The 13,286-nt window shown below is 40.2% G+C and overlaps 1 protein-coding gene across 1 annotated transcript in view; it reads right to left on the bottom strand.

The window, feature by feature from the left end:
* Dock4 (dedicator of cytokinesis 4) overlaps positions 1–13,286 on the bottom strand; it is a 411,722-nt gene that overhangs the window by 173,498 nt on the left and 224,938 nt on the right. The window contains exons 9-12 of the mRNA XM_028768807.1: positions 9,215–9,296; positions 8,640–8,700; positions 4,705–4,837; positions 1,143–1,231 (exon numbers count right to left, since the gene is read on the bottom strand). Coding sequence (XP_028624640.1) covers positions 1,143–1,231; positions 4,705–4,837; positions 8,640–8,700; positions 9,215–9,296 — 365 coding nt within the window. The remainder of the gene's footprint in view (positions 1–1,142; positions 1,232–4,704; positions 4,838–8,639; positions 8,701–9,214; positions 9,297–13,286) is intronic.

The raw sequence follows: 13,286 nt of genomic DNA, 5'->3' as shown, positions 1-13,286 counted from the left end.
CATGTTACAACGGAGGCTTTCATTCTCCACACAGGTAGTAGCAACTGTGGTCTGGATTTACGTTGTTGTCATTTTGTTTGTCTGCTTGTTTACAGTGCAATGGTTATCAATAGAAAAGGGAAGACCCAGCTCTAAGGTGGTTTGTGTCTCACTTTCTGGTAGAGTTTCACTTAAGGACCCAGGAAGACGAAGTAACGGAGTTAGTAATGCTGATAAAGGACACAGAGTATGTAGGGCACTGCCCCAGCGTGGAGCCCTCCTTATGGAATTAACAGATGTAGACACAAGGACAACAACAATCACAGTAAGAGTAATCAGAAAGAGATGTTAGCTAGCAAATCTGCAGAGAAAAGAGACAAAACGTAGGAGAGGTTGGCTTGTTTCTCAAAGATTCAATATATCAGTAAGACAACAGTATTATTATAAAGAACAAATAAACAAAAACCCTAACCTTTTCAAGGAATTTAAATAAGGATCTATGATTTTTAAAAAAAATGGACCCAGGATACTTGTGAGGAAAATGTGATTTTAGTGGACAGTGGCTTCAAAGGGAACAACTATAAGATACGATGTATTCTATGACACGTTGCTACTCATATAATGTAGGGTGGCATTTGGTTATTGCAGTCTCTGAATAAGCACACGTCCATCTTCTCTATGAATACGTCACCACAGTCAGCATCACTGTCCTCCGCAGTCCACTTCCTTATGGGAACTGTATGTTGGTTACCCAGTATACAAGTATATTCTTGTCCACTGCCGTAGAATGATGCGTGCTTTCTATTGCATTTTAATGTCTGATTTCTACTTACCACTGGAAAACCCGACCATGTTTATAGCTTAGTTTTTGGCTTATAGTAAAAACCTGAAGGCCTCAAGCTATGGCAGCAGAGAACAAATCTAGATCCTCTGTTGTTTCAAATGAGTGGAAAGAATTGTTTTTATAAAGAGAATTATATTTGCAAACCTATCACCATTTAGGGAAATGTTAAAAAAAAAATGCTTCCTGGGTGTTTTTATGCAGGAAAGAACAAGATCAGAAAACAAACAAAAAGCCCAGTGCTGTGAAGGTTTCTAACACAGATGAACAGAAGGTCAGATGTGAAATGTGTAGGGCAAGCCAGCCAGCCGGACACACCCACCTGCATTGGAGCCGGTCAAGTTATAGCGCGCATTCAGCTTTTTGATGATGTTTTCATGGATCTGGTACCACTCACTCTCTGTATTACACCTAGGAAAACACGACCATTCAGTTAGGCTCTGACACACAAGTTCAAGCCCCAGGTGTGACAGCACACCTCTCTTGGCTACATGTTGTTCTCCTAGGAGTCCCCAGTACCTGCCCATGACTTAGCATGGGCAAGAATGCTCAGCTTGGCAGTGGCTAACAACCTACCTTAATCCACCAAGTGGAAGATGTTGAAGACTAAGAATGCAATACCAGAGATTCAAACTTTCACTATTAAATGAGTTATGTTTGGGTGGCAAGTTGATCACTCTCTTTGTGATTTGCTTTCCTCATCTGTTAAACTTGCATAATTAACATATTAAATGCTGAATAAACATGGGCTTATGTAACGTCTGGCATATAGTAGATGCTCAATAAATAAAGGTTCATCATAGAAAATTTCTGCCCTCTGTAACATGACTAGGTCTGGCTGAAGTCAAAATGTAACCAAGTAAGCAAACTATTGATGCTAACACAGCCTATATAGTGAAAGCCTGCTAAGATTTATCACTAGGCAATTTTCCAAGTCTCAGAGAAATGGTATTACTCTACCTGTTTTCTCCTTTGACCTGCCTCTACCTCTTTCCTTTTTGTTTGTTTGTTTGATTTTTTTGGGGGAGTGCTAGTGAAATTAGGGCCTTGTACATCCTAGACAAGTGTTTTATCACCCCATACTATATAGCTCTAGCCTTTGCTTTTAGTTCTTGTTACTAGCTCATGGTACCTTTGCATGGTGTGGTTACCAGCTGGACTCTCAGGGTTCTTAAGGACTGCATATAGGATGTTTGTTATCTGAGTACCACTGAATACTTTGAGCATAGCAAAGCCTAAAAACTGTCAGTTGTATAGATGGATGGAAGAATAGGGGGATGGAGGGTGGATGGGTATCTCACTGACTAGTAACTACTAATGTTACTAGCAGCTAGTAACATTAGGAGCAACTCCTAAGTGCATAGACATTTGTGTCTGCTGGTCTGATTTACTGCTATAACTTCTCTAATGAGATAGCAGAGATCAGTATTAGCTTACCTATGTACATATCATCATGGGCCTTCAAGGATAAACATGATGGGGGTTGTGGACAGGACAGCTAACGGTGGGATACCAAACTAAGCCTTGGCTCTCAGAAGACAGTAAAATCTACATGGAAAACCATTCCACCTGTCTAGCTACAAGAGGTCAAAATCCATTTAGTTCATTCCAATTTTCTTCTCTCTGCCCAGTGGGGAAGAAAGGAAGATAACTGGTTTGCTTGCTGAAAGACTCTAGAATTCATGTTTTGACCTAAGACAACCTCCAAGTAAAATCAATGCTCCTGAAGCAGGTAACTGAAATATCCAGCATCAGACATGGAATTTGTTAACTTTTTCTTTTTTCTTTCTCTTTTCTTTGTCCTACATGGAGGGAAGGATTCAGTCACTAGAAGAATTAGAATTCCTTCAGGTCTTCCAAACAAATTCCAACTATCATTTCAAAAGCCTTGCTCTGACTACTGTCAGAGATGGCTTTCACTGATTTGTATTTTTCTCTTGGAACTGTCTCACGATTTGCTGAGTCGACAGTAGAAAGAATAACCAATAACATAATTTCCTTTTTAAGATACAGCAGACAATAACAAAACCCTACAAAGAGCAGCACAATTTATGTTTAAAATGGACTTTTTCAAAGCTGGTTGCATAATCAGGGGTGGCTCCTGTTACTGTCAGGCCCTTAGCCTTTCCAATGGTGAGATAGATACAAAAGTGTCACCATACCTGGAAAGACTATGCTAAGAAATGATAAGACCGTGTTTTCGAAGAATGTTGGCTTGCTTTAGCAATGCCATGTTCTATCATGCTCGCATTACTAGACAGTGGTGCAAAATAACACCCACAAAAACAGAAGCAGAAGAGCTGAGAGATGAGGTTCCAGAGACAGACATATTTTAGTATGTCTTCCTTAGTACCTGGGTGACACAGGTAAGTTCGTTAACCCTCAGTCTCCTGTGCAAACTGACCCAAAAAACATCTGCTTCATGGGTCTGCCGTGAAGAAGTGACATAGCACATGTGAAGTTCTGGATCCTTTGCACACAGTATACAATCCAAGGACAGAGGGCTAATAGTCCCTGTCATCTTGACTAAGTCATAGTTTAGGACTGTAAGTGGTATTTAGGAAAAATATGGCAGTGGCTTTCATCAAAACCATTTATAATGAGGGCTGCTATGAGAAAAAAGCATATCAAGTCCTGTTACCCACTAGTTTTAAGATGTTTTCAAGCCTAAAAAGAAGGTCATAGGTTTAACCTTCTGAGAATGGATAAAAACATCTCTGGTCCCCAACCAGAGGCTACAGACAACCTAATCTGTTTGTCAACTAATTACTGAATGTGCTACAGAGGCACACACTGGGTAGAAAGTAGAACAATCCATGAACCCCTGCAGCTGTGGTCACAAAGCAATTTTATGACCAAACATTGGCAAAGGGGCAGTTACTATCTCCACCTAAAAAAACCCCACAGAAACAAGAAACACCTACTGCTATATGCTATAGGTAGCAACTCAAGTTTGCTTATGGCCCTGGCCCACAATGTAGCCCATGAACCCAAATGTGGATGTGTTAGTGGATCATGGCTCTGTTCATCAGCTCTTCCCTACCGAGCCTGTGGGAGGGTCAGGGTGGGCCGATGTAGACACGTGTTCACATCATCATCTTAGAAACCATTTACCAAGTTTAACTGTGCCCAAGCCCAATACAACACTAAAATCTTAAGCCCCAGGATCTTGGAATGTGACCTTATTTCAAAAGAGGGTCTTCATAGAGATAATCAAGTTCTAATGGGGTCATTGGGGTAAGCTTCAGTACGATATTATTGTGCCCTAACAAAGAGAGAAATAGACACAAAGATCGGCGTGTACCAGAAAAAGGGTCATGTGAAGATGAGGAAAAGGTCAATGTGATGAATGTATCAGTGGGTATGTATGCCAGGAGACAGGCATAGAACAGATCTCCCCACAGTCTTTGCGCCTGAAGGAAGTAAACTCGCCATACTGTGACCTCAGACTTCAGTCTTCCAGAACTAACTGGAAAATAATAAGCTCGTCTGTATAAGCCAACTTACTCACCTATGTCATTAAAGCAGTTCCCGTCAATTGACTCGGTAATTACCTGTGCTTCCCTCTCTCAGTTTTAAAAATAATAGAGTTTTGCCTTCTAAGAACAAAGTCATTGTGTAAAAGTAAGGACATGCTGCTATGTTGTTTATGAACTGGAGGAGATCTCTCTCTATGCAGACGATCTTCCTAAACCAATAAACTGCATTCATATAGTACGCTGATTCATAGTTCCTCTGACTGAGAGTTTATAAGGGTTTTGACAAATGACTCAAGCCCACTTTTTCTCCTGTTGCTCAAGTTATCCATCTAAAGCCCATCCACTCAGGCAGGATTCTCAGGCACCCTGCCATGATGGCAACTCCACCTCAGGCATGTGTCTTACATGTACACTTTGAGGACCAGGTCATCCTTTGTCTCGCCGGTGAGAAGGTCTGCAATGCTAAGAACTGCACAGCCAAACGGTCGCCTGTACTGAACACTGCAGGCATTCTTTTTCTCTCCTGCTCCCATTCGACCTGTCCATGGAATAAGAAAACACAACCCATGAAGATGTGAGCAGACGCATCCTAGATGCAGACACAGGTACAAGACAGGCCATAGGCAACGAAATAAGGGCTAGGAAGGAACACTTCCCTTCTTGTCTCATCACCTAACTGTCCAACCCTAAGTGAGAGGCTTAAACTCTGAGCATGAACAGAACATGAGAAGCATGTAGAAACATGACAAGTGGAGCAGGTCTCATTTATGGGGAGCGTCTTCTTATTCTGGTGCATCGTGAAAGCATCACAGGAGGTGCCAAACATTAAGAACAGTCATGGTGCCCATTTAGTTTTCTACCTTAATAACTGCCTTTTTCAAAAAAAAATAAATAAACATTTAAAAAATTTCAACTTTGGTTGGATGTCTTGGGACATGACTGTAACCCCAGTATTTGGAGTGCTTAGACAAGCTTCCAAGGTTATACCACCTAGGAAGATCCTGTCTCAAAATCTAAATACAAGGTTCACATCTGGAAGGAATGTGAATATAAATAACAAATACTAATGATCAAATGCATACATGTCTGCCTTGGGACATAGGTGCTCACAACTCAGCCCAGCTCTGACAGTTCTAGGGTAGTTCTAACAGTTACGACGTTTTAGTTCACATAAAAATTGCAAGGATGCATTTTCTTTTCTTTCTTTTTTTTCTTTTAAAGATTGTGTGTGTGTGTGAGTGTGTGTGTGTGTTTGTTTGTTTGTTTTGCTGGCATATCTATCTGTGTATTACAATGTTGCAGTGCTCCCAGAGACCAAAACAAGGCACTGGATGTCTTGAAACTGGAATTATAAACAGTTGTGAGCTACCCAGGTCCTCTGGAAGTTAAGTGCTCTTAACCACTGAATCATCTCTCCAGTACTCTTGTTGAGTATTTTAATATATGCCATGGCAACAGTGCTGTGTGTTCGTTATCTGTGAGGCAGGGTATCTGTGTTTACATAAACCTGGTTTTCTGGGAACTCACTGTGTAGAGCAGGCTGGCCTCAAACATGAGGATATGCCTGTCTCTGCCTCTGGAAAGGTGGTGATAAAGGTATGTGCCACCATCGGCTGGCTGGCACATTGGTATTTAACTTATTGGTATTTAACTATCAATTTTTATTTTCATTGATAAGCAGAGAGCAGGTTGGAGCTGAAATACTATGAAGGAAATCAGTAAATTTATATGTAGAGTCCCAAGAGATCCATATTTTATTTTCCATGTGAGCAGCAATCTACAGTGTATGAACATACACCTGGCACTTCCCTAGTCTAATGTTAAATGGGAGGGGGAAAGATGGCGATATCCACTTTGGTGTCTATCAGTAGGTCTTTCCTTATTATCCATCTTCCTCTAGTATATATATACACTATAGAAAATGAGGCAAATGCTGCGGGGGAGGGGACTGAGAAGCCCTGCTTTTACTGGAGAAGACCCTGCGCAGGGCTTTGTGAGTCTCAGATTTACTCCAGTTGTCCTCCTCTTCTAGTCCATGAACCCACAGTTTGAGATTCTCTTTCTGGGCTAGGTGAGCAAACACAGTTTCGGAGACTACAGCTTTGATCCAATCACAATACCAGAAAGATTGGATGGTAGTCTTGCTGCTCCCGACTGTAAGGCCGATGATAAGAATTCAGTTCTGGCTGGTTTCTAGGAAATTCCTCTATATAGGAAGGAAGATAAAATATGGACCAACTAGCTAAACCCCAACAGGGAAGCACAGAGGGTGGGGGAACCTAGTAGCGGATGAGCAGCAGTTCAGAAACGAACTTCTCCCTTTGCTACTTTCTTCTTCTTTCCAAATCAAAGACTTGCCTATAAATTCCCAGAACCAAGGCGTTGCTTTTGCTTTTGGCAGCCAGTGAGGGTCACTATGCCCTTTTCCCAGTAAAGCAGGTACAAGGGACATTCTATAAAAAGCACGAAGCATCTGTCCTTGACAGATAATAATCTCTTTGATTTCCCTGCATCAAGAACACTGCCAGATAAGTCTTAACCTTTCTCAAGTGTTTTACTTTAGTTTCAATTCTCAGCAATTTCTAACTATGGAACTAATAACTATTGTTTTAGAAGGATTTATTTGACCAATAGGGTATAGGGATGGGTAGGTAATTCCTACGTCAGTATTTATTTTAATAAGGAATAATCATGAAAATCTTGAGAGACAAAGGACAATTTCTAACAAAATACTCTGTATTTGAAAGGACGCCCCAGGATCTTACAGTTCCAACATGGGTGGCATCATCGTCAATGATTTTGTGCTGAAGACCACGAACCCCAAGGGCACTTGCTTATGATTGTTATCTTACCACAGCAAACTGAGAGACACAGTCTAGAACGTTTTCAAGGCCAGAAAGCTTTGCTTCCTCCCTCAATGACTTACAAGATTATACATAAACGTGACCAATATTTACACAAACATATTATCTAAAACACATTTTAAATTAACAACTGGCTGTAAACTAAAATTTAAAAAACTAAAAAAAACATACAAAATACAAAACAAACCTCCGTTTTATTTTATTTATCTTATTTTAAGTAGATAGCAGCGTATCACCTTTCCCCTTTATTTTTAAATGAGTCTTTCTAATTACTTTCTCGCATACCCATCCGTTTAATGAAAAGTTAAAGATGCACACAGACACAGGCCTTGCACATCAGCAGTCACAGTACCTAAGAGTTGAAACAGGAAGATCAGGAGTTGGAGGCCAGTTTGGGCTACACAGTGAGTTTTGGATGTATATGATCTAAAAGTGAGATCTTGTTTCAAAACCAAACAACCCCAAAGTGAATACAGTAAATAAAAAAAGAGTTTACTTCAAAAAAATAAAAAATCAGCTGCCCTGTCCTTCAAATATAGAAGCAGTATAAAATGGTTTCAGAACACATTGTAGTGAGGAAAAAAAAATCGGAAAAATCTATGTGCAAATGACAATATGCTTTTAGTTTCCCTCCAAATACCATCATATTGCAACGTTTGGTTACAAGACATGCAAGCGACAACACTACAAAGACAATGATGATCTTGGGGATCTGCACGGCAAGCTGGTGCTCTGCTGCAAATGCACTGTCACGCAAGGGATGTAGCACCTTTAGTGACTTGAGGACAGAGTCTTAGCATCAGTCCTTTGGCCACGATAGCTGAGATGTCTGCACCACTCACTTTCGTGAGCCGCTGTGCTGGAGGAGGCCCACTTTTAGAAGGGTTTTGCATATGAAAATGAAGGAGAGCATTCCCTCTCTACCAAAATGATGCTCTTCAAGACGTGAATAAAGGCTGCCTCGCCTAAATGTCTCCACAGTCAGATCCACTCTGAGAAAGTGGGAGTTGACAGTTAAACAGGCATGTTTATTTTTCCCTGTAGGGTTTCTCAGGTCCATGAATAAGGTGATGAGATTACATGAACTGAAAAACCATACAGTATCTACTGTCTCAAAACCCCTTCCTCGTGCAACATTCCATAACAAGGCTCTGTAGCACTTTGGGGTAAAGGCAATGCTAGTTGCCACACAGATTTCATAAGCTTGAGAGAAACTTCGCTCCTAAAATTTGATTTTATGGTGTAAGAAACTGGGATTGAAAGAAAAATACATGTTTGAATCAATAAAGCACAGCACAGTATTTAACCGTTCATATTGGAAAAGATAAAAATTCTATTTAAGGGTGAGATCAAGGAGGTCAGAGAATAATTCTAAACCTCTTAGTTTCTTGGATTCAAATCTCATTCCAGACAGAAAACTGAACCACACAGAGATCCCTTGGGTATCACTCCCAACAGTCCCAAGTCTGAACTTACCAATTCGGATAATGTGCACGGTAATATAGATGTCCTTCCTGAGTTCACTGCTACCCAAGTCCTACCGAGAAACAAAGCCTGGTTACTTTAGAGTTCCTATGCTGTGCAGCAAAGCCCAAGAGCTCTCCATTCTCTCGCGAACAAGGACAAAGATACACATAGACACGGATTACACATAGCAATGGAAAGCTCGGGGCAGAAGGATTATGTTCAAACCCAGGTCTACATAAGACACTGCTGCTGATTAGTCTGTATAAAAGAAACACTTAGGAATAAAGATCACTGCAGATCAAATCTCCTACTCAGCCATTTTTAAACACTTAAGAAGCATGGGTTAGATAGCTAGAGCCATGTTAGGCCCAGGTAACCCAGTGTCCCAGGCCCACCAGTATTCTAAAAAGGTGTGTTAACCAGAATAAAAACCTCAGTAAAGGAAGCAAGGCAACTGTGATTGCTGTTAATCAGAATCCCAACCACTACTGCCATCTGTGAGCTATTTGTGTCACTTACAGAGTCACGAGTTTCTCTGTCAATACCTTAATTCTCCTAAGCAATAAACACAGGACCCCACTTACCACAAAGAGTGAACAGTGTCTTTCGGGCTTATCCGGAGCTTTGGGAAGCCCATTTCTATTCAGCCTCAAGAAAAATCTCTCACTATAAGAGAAAGACAGTTGAACATTTAGAAAATTATTTCATAGTTAGCCTTTACTAATGGTTCATCATCTGAAAGTTCAGCATTGGAGAGTAGTGAACACAACAAGCATGTGCTTCATTTCTGATAGAAGTGGCAAAGCAGCATCAGCATAAATGCAGATGCAAAAAACTAGCCTTTACAGAAATAGGCTGGTTCCCTGTCAGCACCATCACTGCTATTATTCCAAACAGTAGAAACCAACACATGACATGAGATAGCAAAGCCCAATCCTTCCTGTGTTTACATCTAAGATGTTTTAATGATGTATATCATATTGCTTAATGTAACGACAAAAAAAGGCTTCATAGTTCTTGCTTTCTGTGTTTATTCTTCAAAACACAGTAAAAATTTCAATTGATGAAACTTGAATTTACTTGGGACTACAGATAAGGAGAAGATCTCAAACTCTTCACTGAGCCTGTATTTCATAATACAGTGTAACTCAGGTTTATAGCAAACACAAACAATTTACTCTCAATCAGCAAGTAATTTAAGGCCATAAATGACTGTGGATACCATCCAGAGGCAAGGTAATTTATGAAACACTTATGTTCAAAAATTACAATAATTGTCTTGCCTACCCAAGAAATACCAATGCATCCACTATTTCTAGCTTTAATCACTGGATTTCAATATCTAGTGGAAGAATCAAATAACTGGCTGCCCCAGGCAGAGAACACAAAACCAATATCCACTGACTATGAAATGATCACATGATGTGGTCTTGGCTACTGCAGGGTTAGCCTGGGAGAGAATCGGGGGAATGTGGTCCTTGGCATTAGCAAAGGCTCAGAACCTACCAAGCCTGCACAACATATACATCACGATATCCTTCCCTTAAGTAACAGTTCTAATATTCAAATATTACAATGGGCAGAATGAGAACCATAAACAGATCTCTATGGGAGAGTCTGGGTTTCAAATGATAAAGACCTTACACTCCTTCTCTTTTGTGATCTAAATCTAGACGGATGCATTCAACAGATTCAGCTGCAAGGCTAACTTCATTGTTTTCTCCTATTATGTCTATTCTTGACCTCTCATATGAGAGGACAACCAACACACATTCCTACCGGACCATTTCCACTGCTCTTAGCCCGGCTTCTTCCACAGAGAACTCGCTGATACAGTGTGAATGGGAAGAAGAGAAATTGCTGCAAGGTTTCAGCTGAAACTACAATCCCCAAATGAGTTTGAAATGTATGCTGGGAAGAACAAACGTGACTAAGCATGCAACGTGAACTCAGTCTTCTCCAATGCTCAGTTATGACAGTTTCTTTTAAAAAAGACTATACACTTTCTTCACGGTGAAAGCAAATCCATTATTTTTCCAACTTGAGATATGATTAAAGGGTATACATGCAGATTTATCTTGCAACAGGGGAATTACAGCTCAGATAGTCACATTACTGGTCAATCCTTTTGAGAAATTGTCATTTACCTGCATTCTGCTAAGATCTTTATTTGGCCTGACTCGTTTAACACTCATCCTGCCCTCAAGAAGAATGTACTATTATGCTACCTATTTAGCTGATGGGCAAAGTAAAATTAAAGTTTTGTCCAAGATCAAAACATAAGTGACCAAGAACTATACCTTTGTGTCTGTTGAAAATCTTCACCCCCTCATTGGAATACTATAGTTAAATTATTGTTTTGTTCTACACAAATATTGAGCAAAGAGTTCCTTAGTATGAGGAGAAATAGACAGGTATGGTGTTGAACACTTGTGAGGCTGAGGCCAGAGGATTGCCATAAGTTTGAGGACAGCCTTGGCTACATAATGAACCCCATCTTGAAAATTCTCAAAGAAACAGGCACAGTCATCTGTGTATCTGGTATATTCACATGCCACTAATGTCAAACTGGACCCAGAGGTTTTAAACTAACTTATACCGTGCCTTCCTCATGCCACCAGGAAAGAAGGAAACATTAATCTTGGTTTGTTTAGCAGGCTGCAAAGGAGTTCTTAGTTGAAATTTGTTCCCTGACAAGTTAGTTTGTTTTTCTCAATGAAAATATGACTAGGGACATGAATTCTACTAGAAACAAAGACGAAGCGCCTCAGAGATTTAAGAATTTGATTTTATTTAGTCAGAACTGCTAAGGCTTAAGCAATTAAGGTTTAAATGATGATGTCACTTAGTTTCTCTCTGATCCATCACTGATGTGCAATTACTAACTATAATACCTTAGCACAGAACACAAGCAGTACACGTGCCCTCCCCTAATCCGTGTTGTGGATAATGTGTCACATGCTATAATTCGAATGGCCTTTCCTGTGAAGTTCCTCTTCATCTTCACTGAAACACTTGAGAAAATATCACACTTTCTTACGATTTATCTATTGAAAACTCAATAAAACTACTATGAAAACACAAGACATTTTACATATTAAAACTTCAACTTTTTAAATACTGTTCTTTTTTTCTTTTCTTTTCTTTTCTTTTTTTTGGGGGGGGGGTTTCGAGACAGAGTTTCTCTGTGTAGCCCTGGCTGTCCTGGAACTCACTCTGTAGACCAGGCTGGCCTCGAACTCAGAAATCCACCTGCCTCTGCCTCCCAAGTGCTGGGATTAAATGCGTGTGCCACCACTGCCCTGCAACTTTAATACTGTTATTAAAAAATATTCAATGTCTGCAAGTTTCATCAGTATTTGGATAAAAAAAAACCCTATCTTCTAAAGGATTCTGTTTCAGAAAGAGATCCTTTTTACTCTGTCACTATTTAATTTTACCGGTCTAGACAGAATCCTGATTATGCAAGCCTTATACGATATCATATCCTGTTCCAGAAAGAACATCAATACATACTAAGCCAGCAACATATCTTTCAGCTTAAGCATGCCTTAGAGGGAAGATAAAAATAGGTTCGAATGGATACTACGAAACAATAAGTCATTTGCAATTTATTAAAAACCAGACAGAAAATCTCCATGTCCAATAAAAGACAGTCTATTCATTTATGACATGGTGCTGTTTTACAAAATCAGTTTCCTTTCAGCTTTAGTGATACAGTGACTACTTACTCGGCAAATAGTTTTAGAAAAAAAAAACAGCCTTCAGTAATGCAATTCAGAGTCTTTGAACTATAATTCCCTACTCTCACATTTAGAGATTATCATAACATATGTTTTCTGAGCCAGGATAGAAACCAAACAAGCCAAAGCCAGTTCGTTCTAGCACATCTGACAGTCTCAAGACAGTCTCATATAAAGGTTATTGGCCACACACAAATGGATTTCTGCCATGCTGTCTCAGGCAAGCTTCTACTGTAATTCTCTAGGAAGTGTGAAGGAAGAATGATTAGTAGTTTGTAAACTCATAAGCATCTTATTAGAGGATGAACATGCCTCGTGAAGGAACTTCCATTCCTTTCTGCCTCAGAAGTTTGGGTGTCAGACTTATTATAGTACAAGCAACTAGAATATAAGTTTATAGTTAGTAACATATACAGCTTCTACCAATGACGTGGCAGTCCTTGATTAGACTAAACAACCTTTGGTTTATTTGGGTTTTGTTGTTTCTTCAAGACAGGGTTTCTCTGTAACTGCCCTTGGCTGTCCTAAAACTTGCTTTGTAGATCAGGCTGGCCTCAAACCCACAGAGATCTGCTTCTGCCTGTCTGCCTCTCTCTGCCTCTCTGCCTCTCTGCCTTTCTTCCTCCTCTGCCTCCTCTGCCTCCTCTGCCTCCTCTGCCTCCTCTGCCTCTGCCTCCTCTGCCTCTGCCTCTCTGCCTCTCTCTCTGTCCCTCTTCCCCTCTGCCCTTCTGCTCCTCTGCCCCTCTGCCTCCCGGGTGTTGGGATTAATAGCATCCACCACCATGCCTGGCATGCTAAGCAACCTTCTAAGGCAAAACAAAACTAAACAAAAAAAAAAAAAGAAAGAAAATTAAAGCTGGAAGCTTTAATCCCTTCCCAATGTTTCTTTTTTCCCTAAAAGGCTTAAAAAGTA

Source organism: Grammomys surdaster, unplaced genomic scaffold (genome assembly GCF_004785775.1).
Source record: "Grammomys surdaster isolate TR1022 unplaced genomic scaffold, NIH_TR_1.0 188, whole genome shotgun sequence".
Classification (NCBI taxonomy): Eukaryota; Metazoa; Chordata; class Mammalia; order Rodentia; family Muridae; genus Grammomys; species Grammomys surdaster.
Note: the sequence above shows the minus strand (reverse complement) of the source record. Positions and strands in the feature narration are given on the sequence as shown.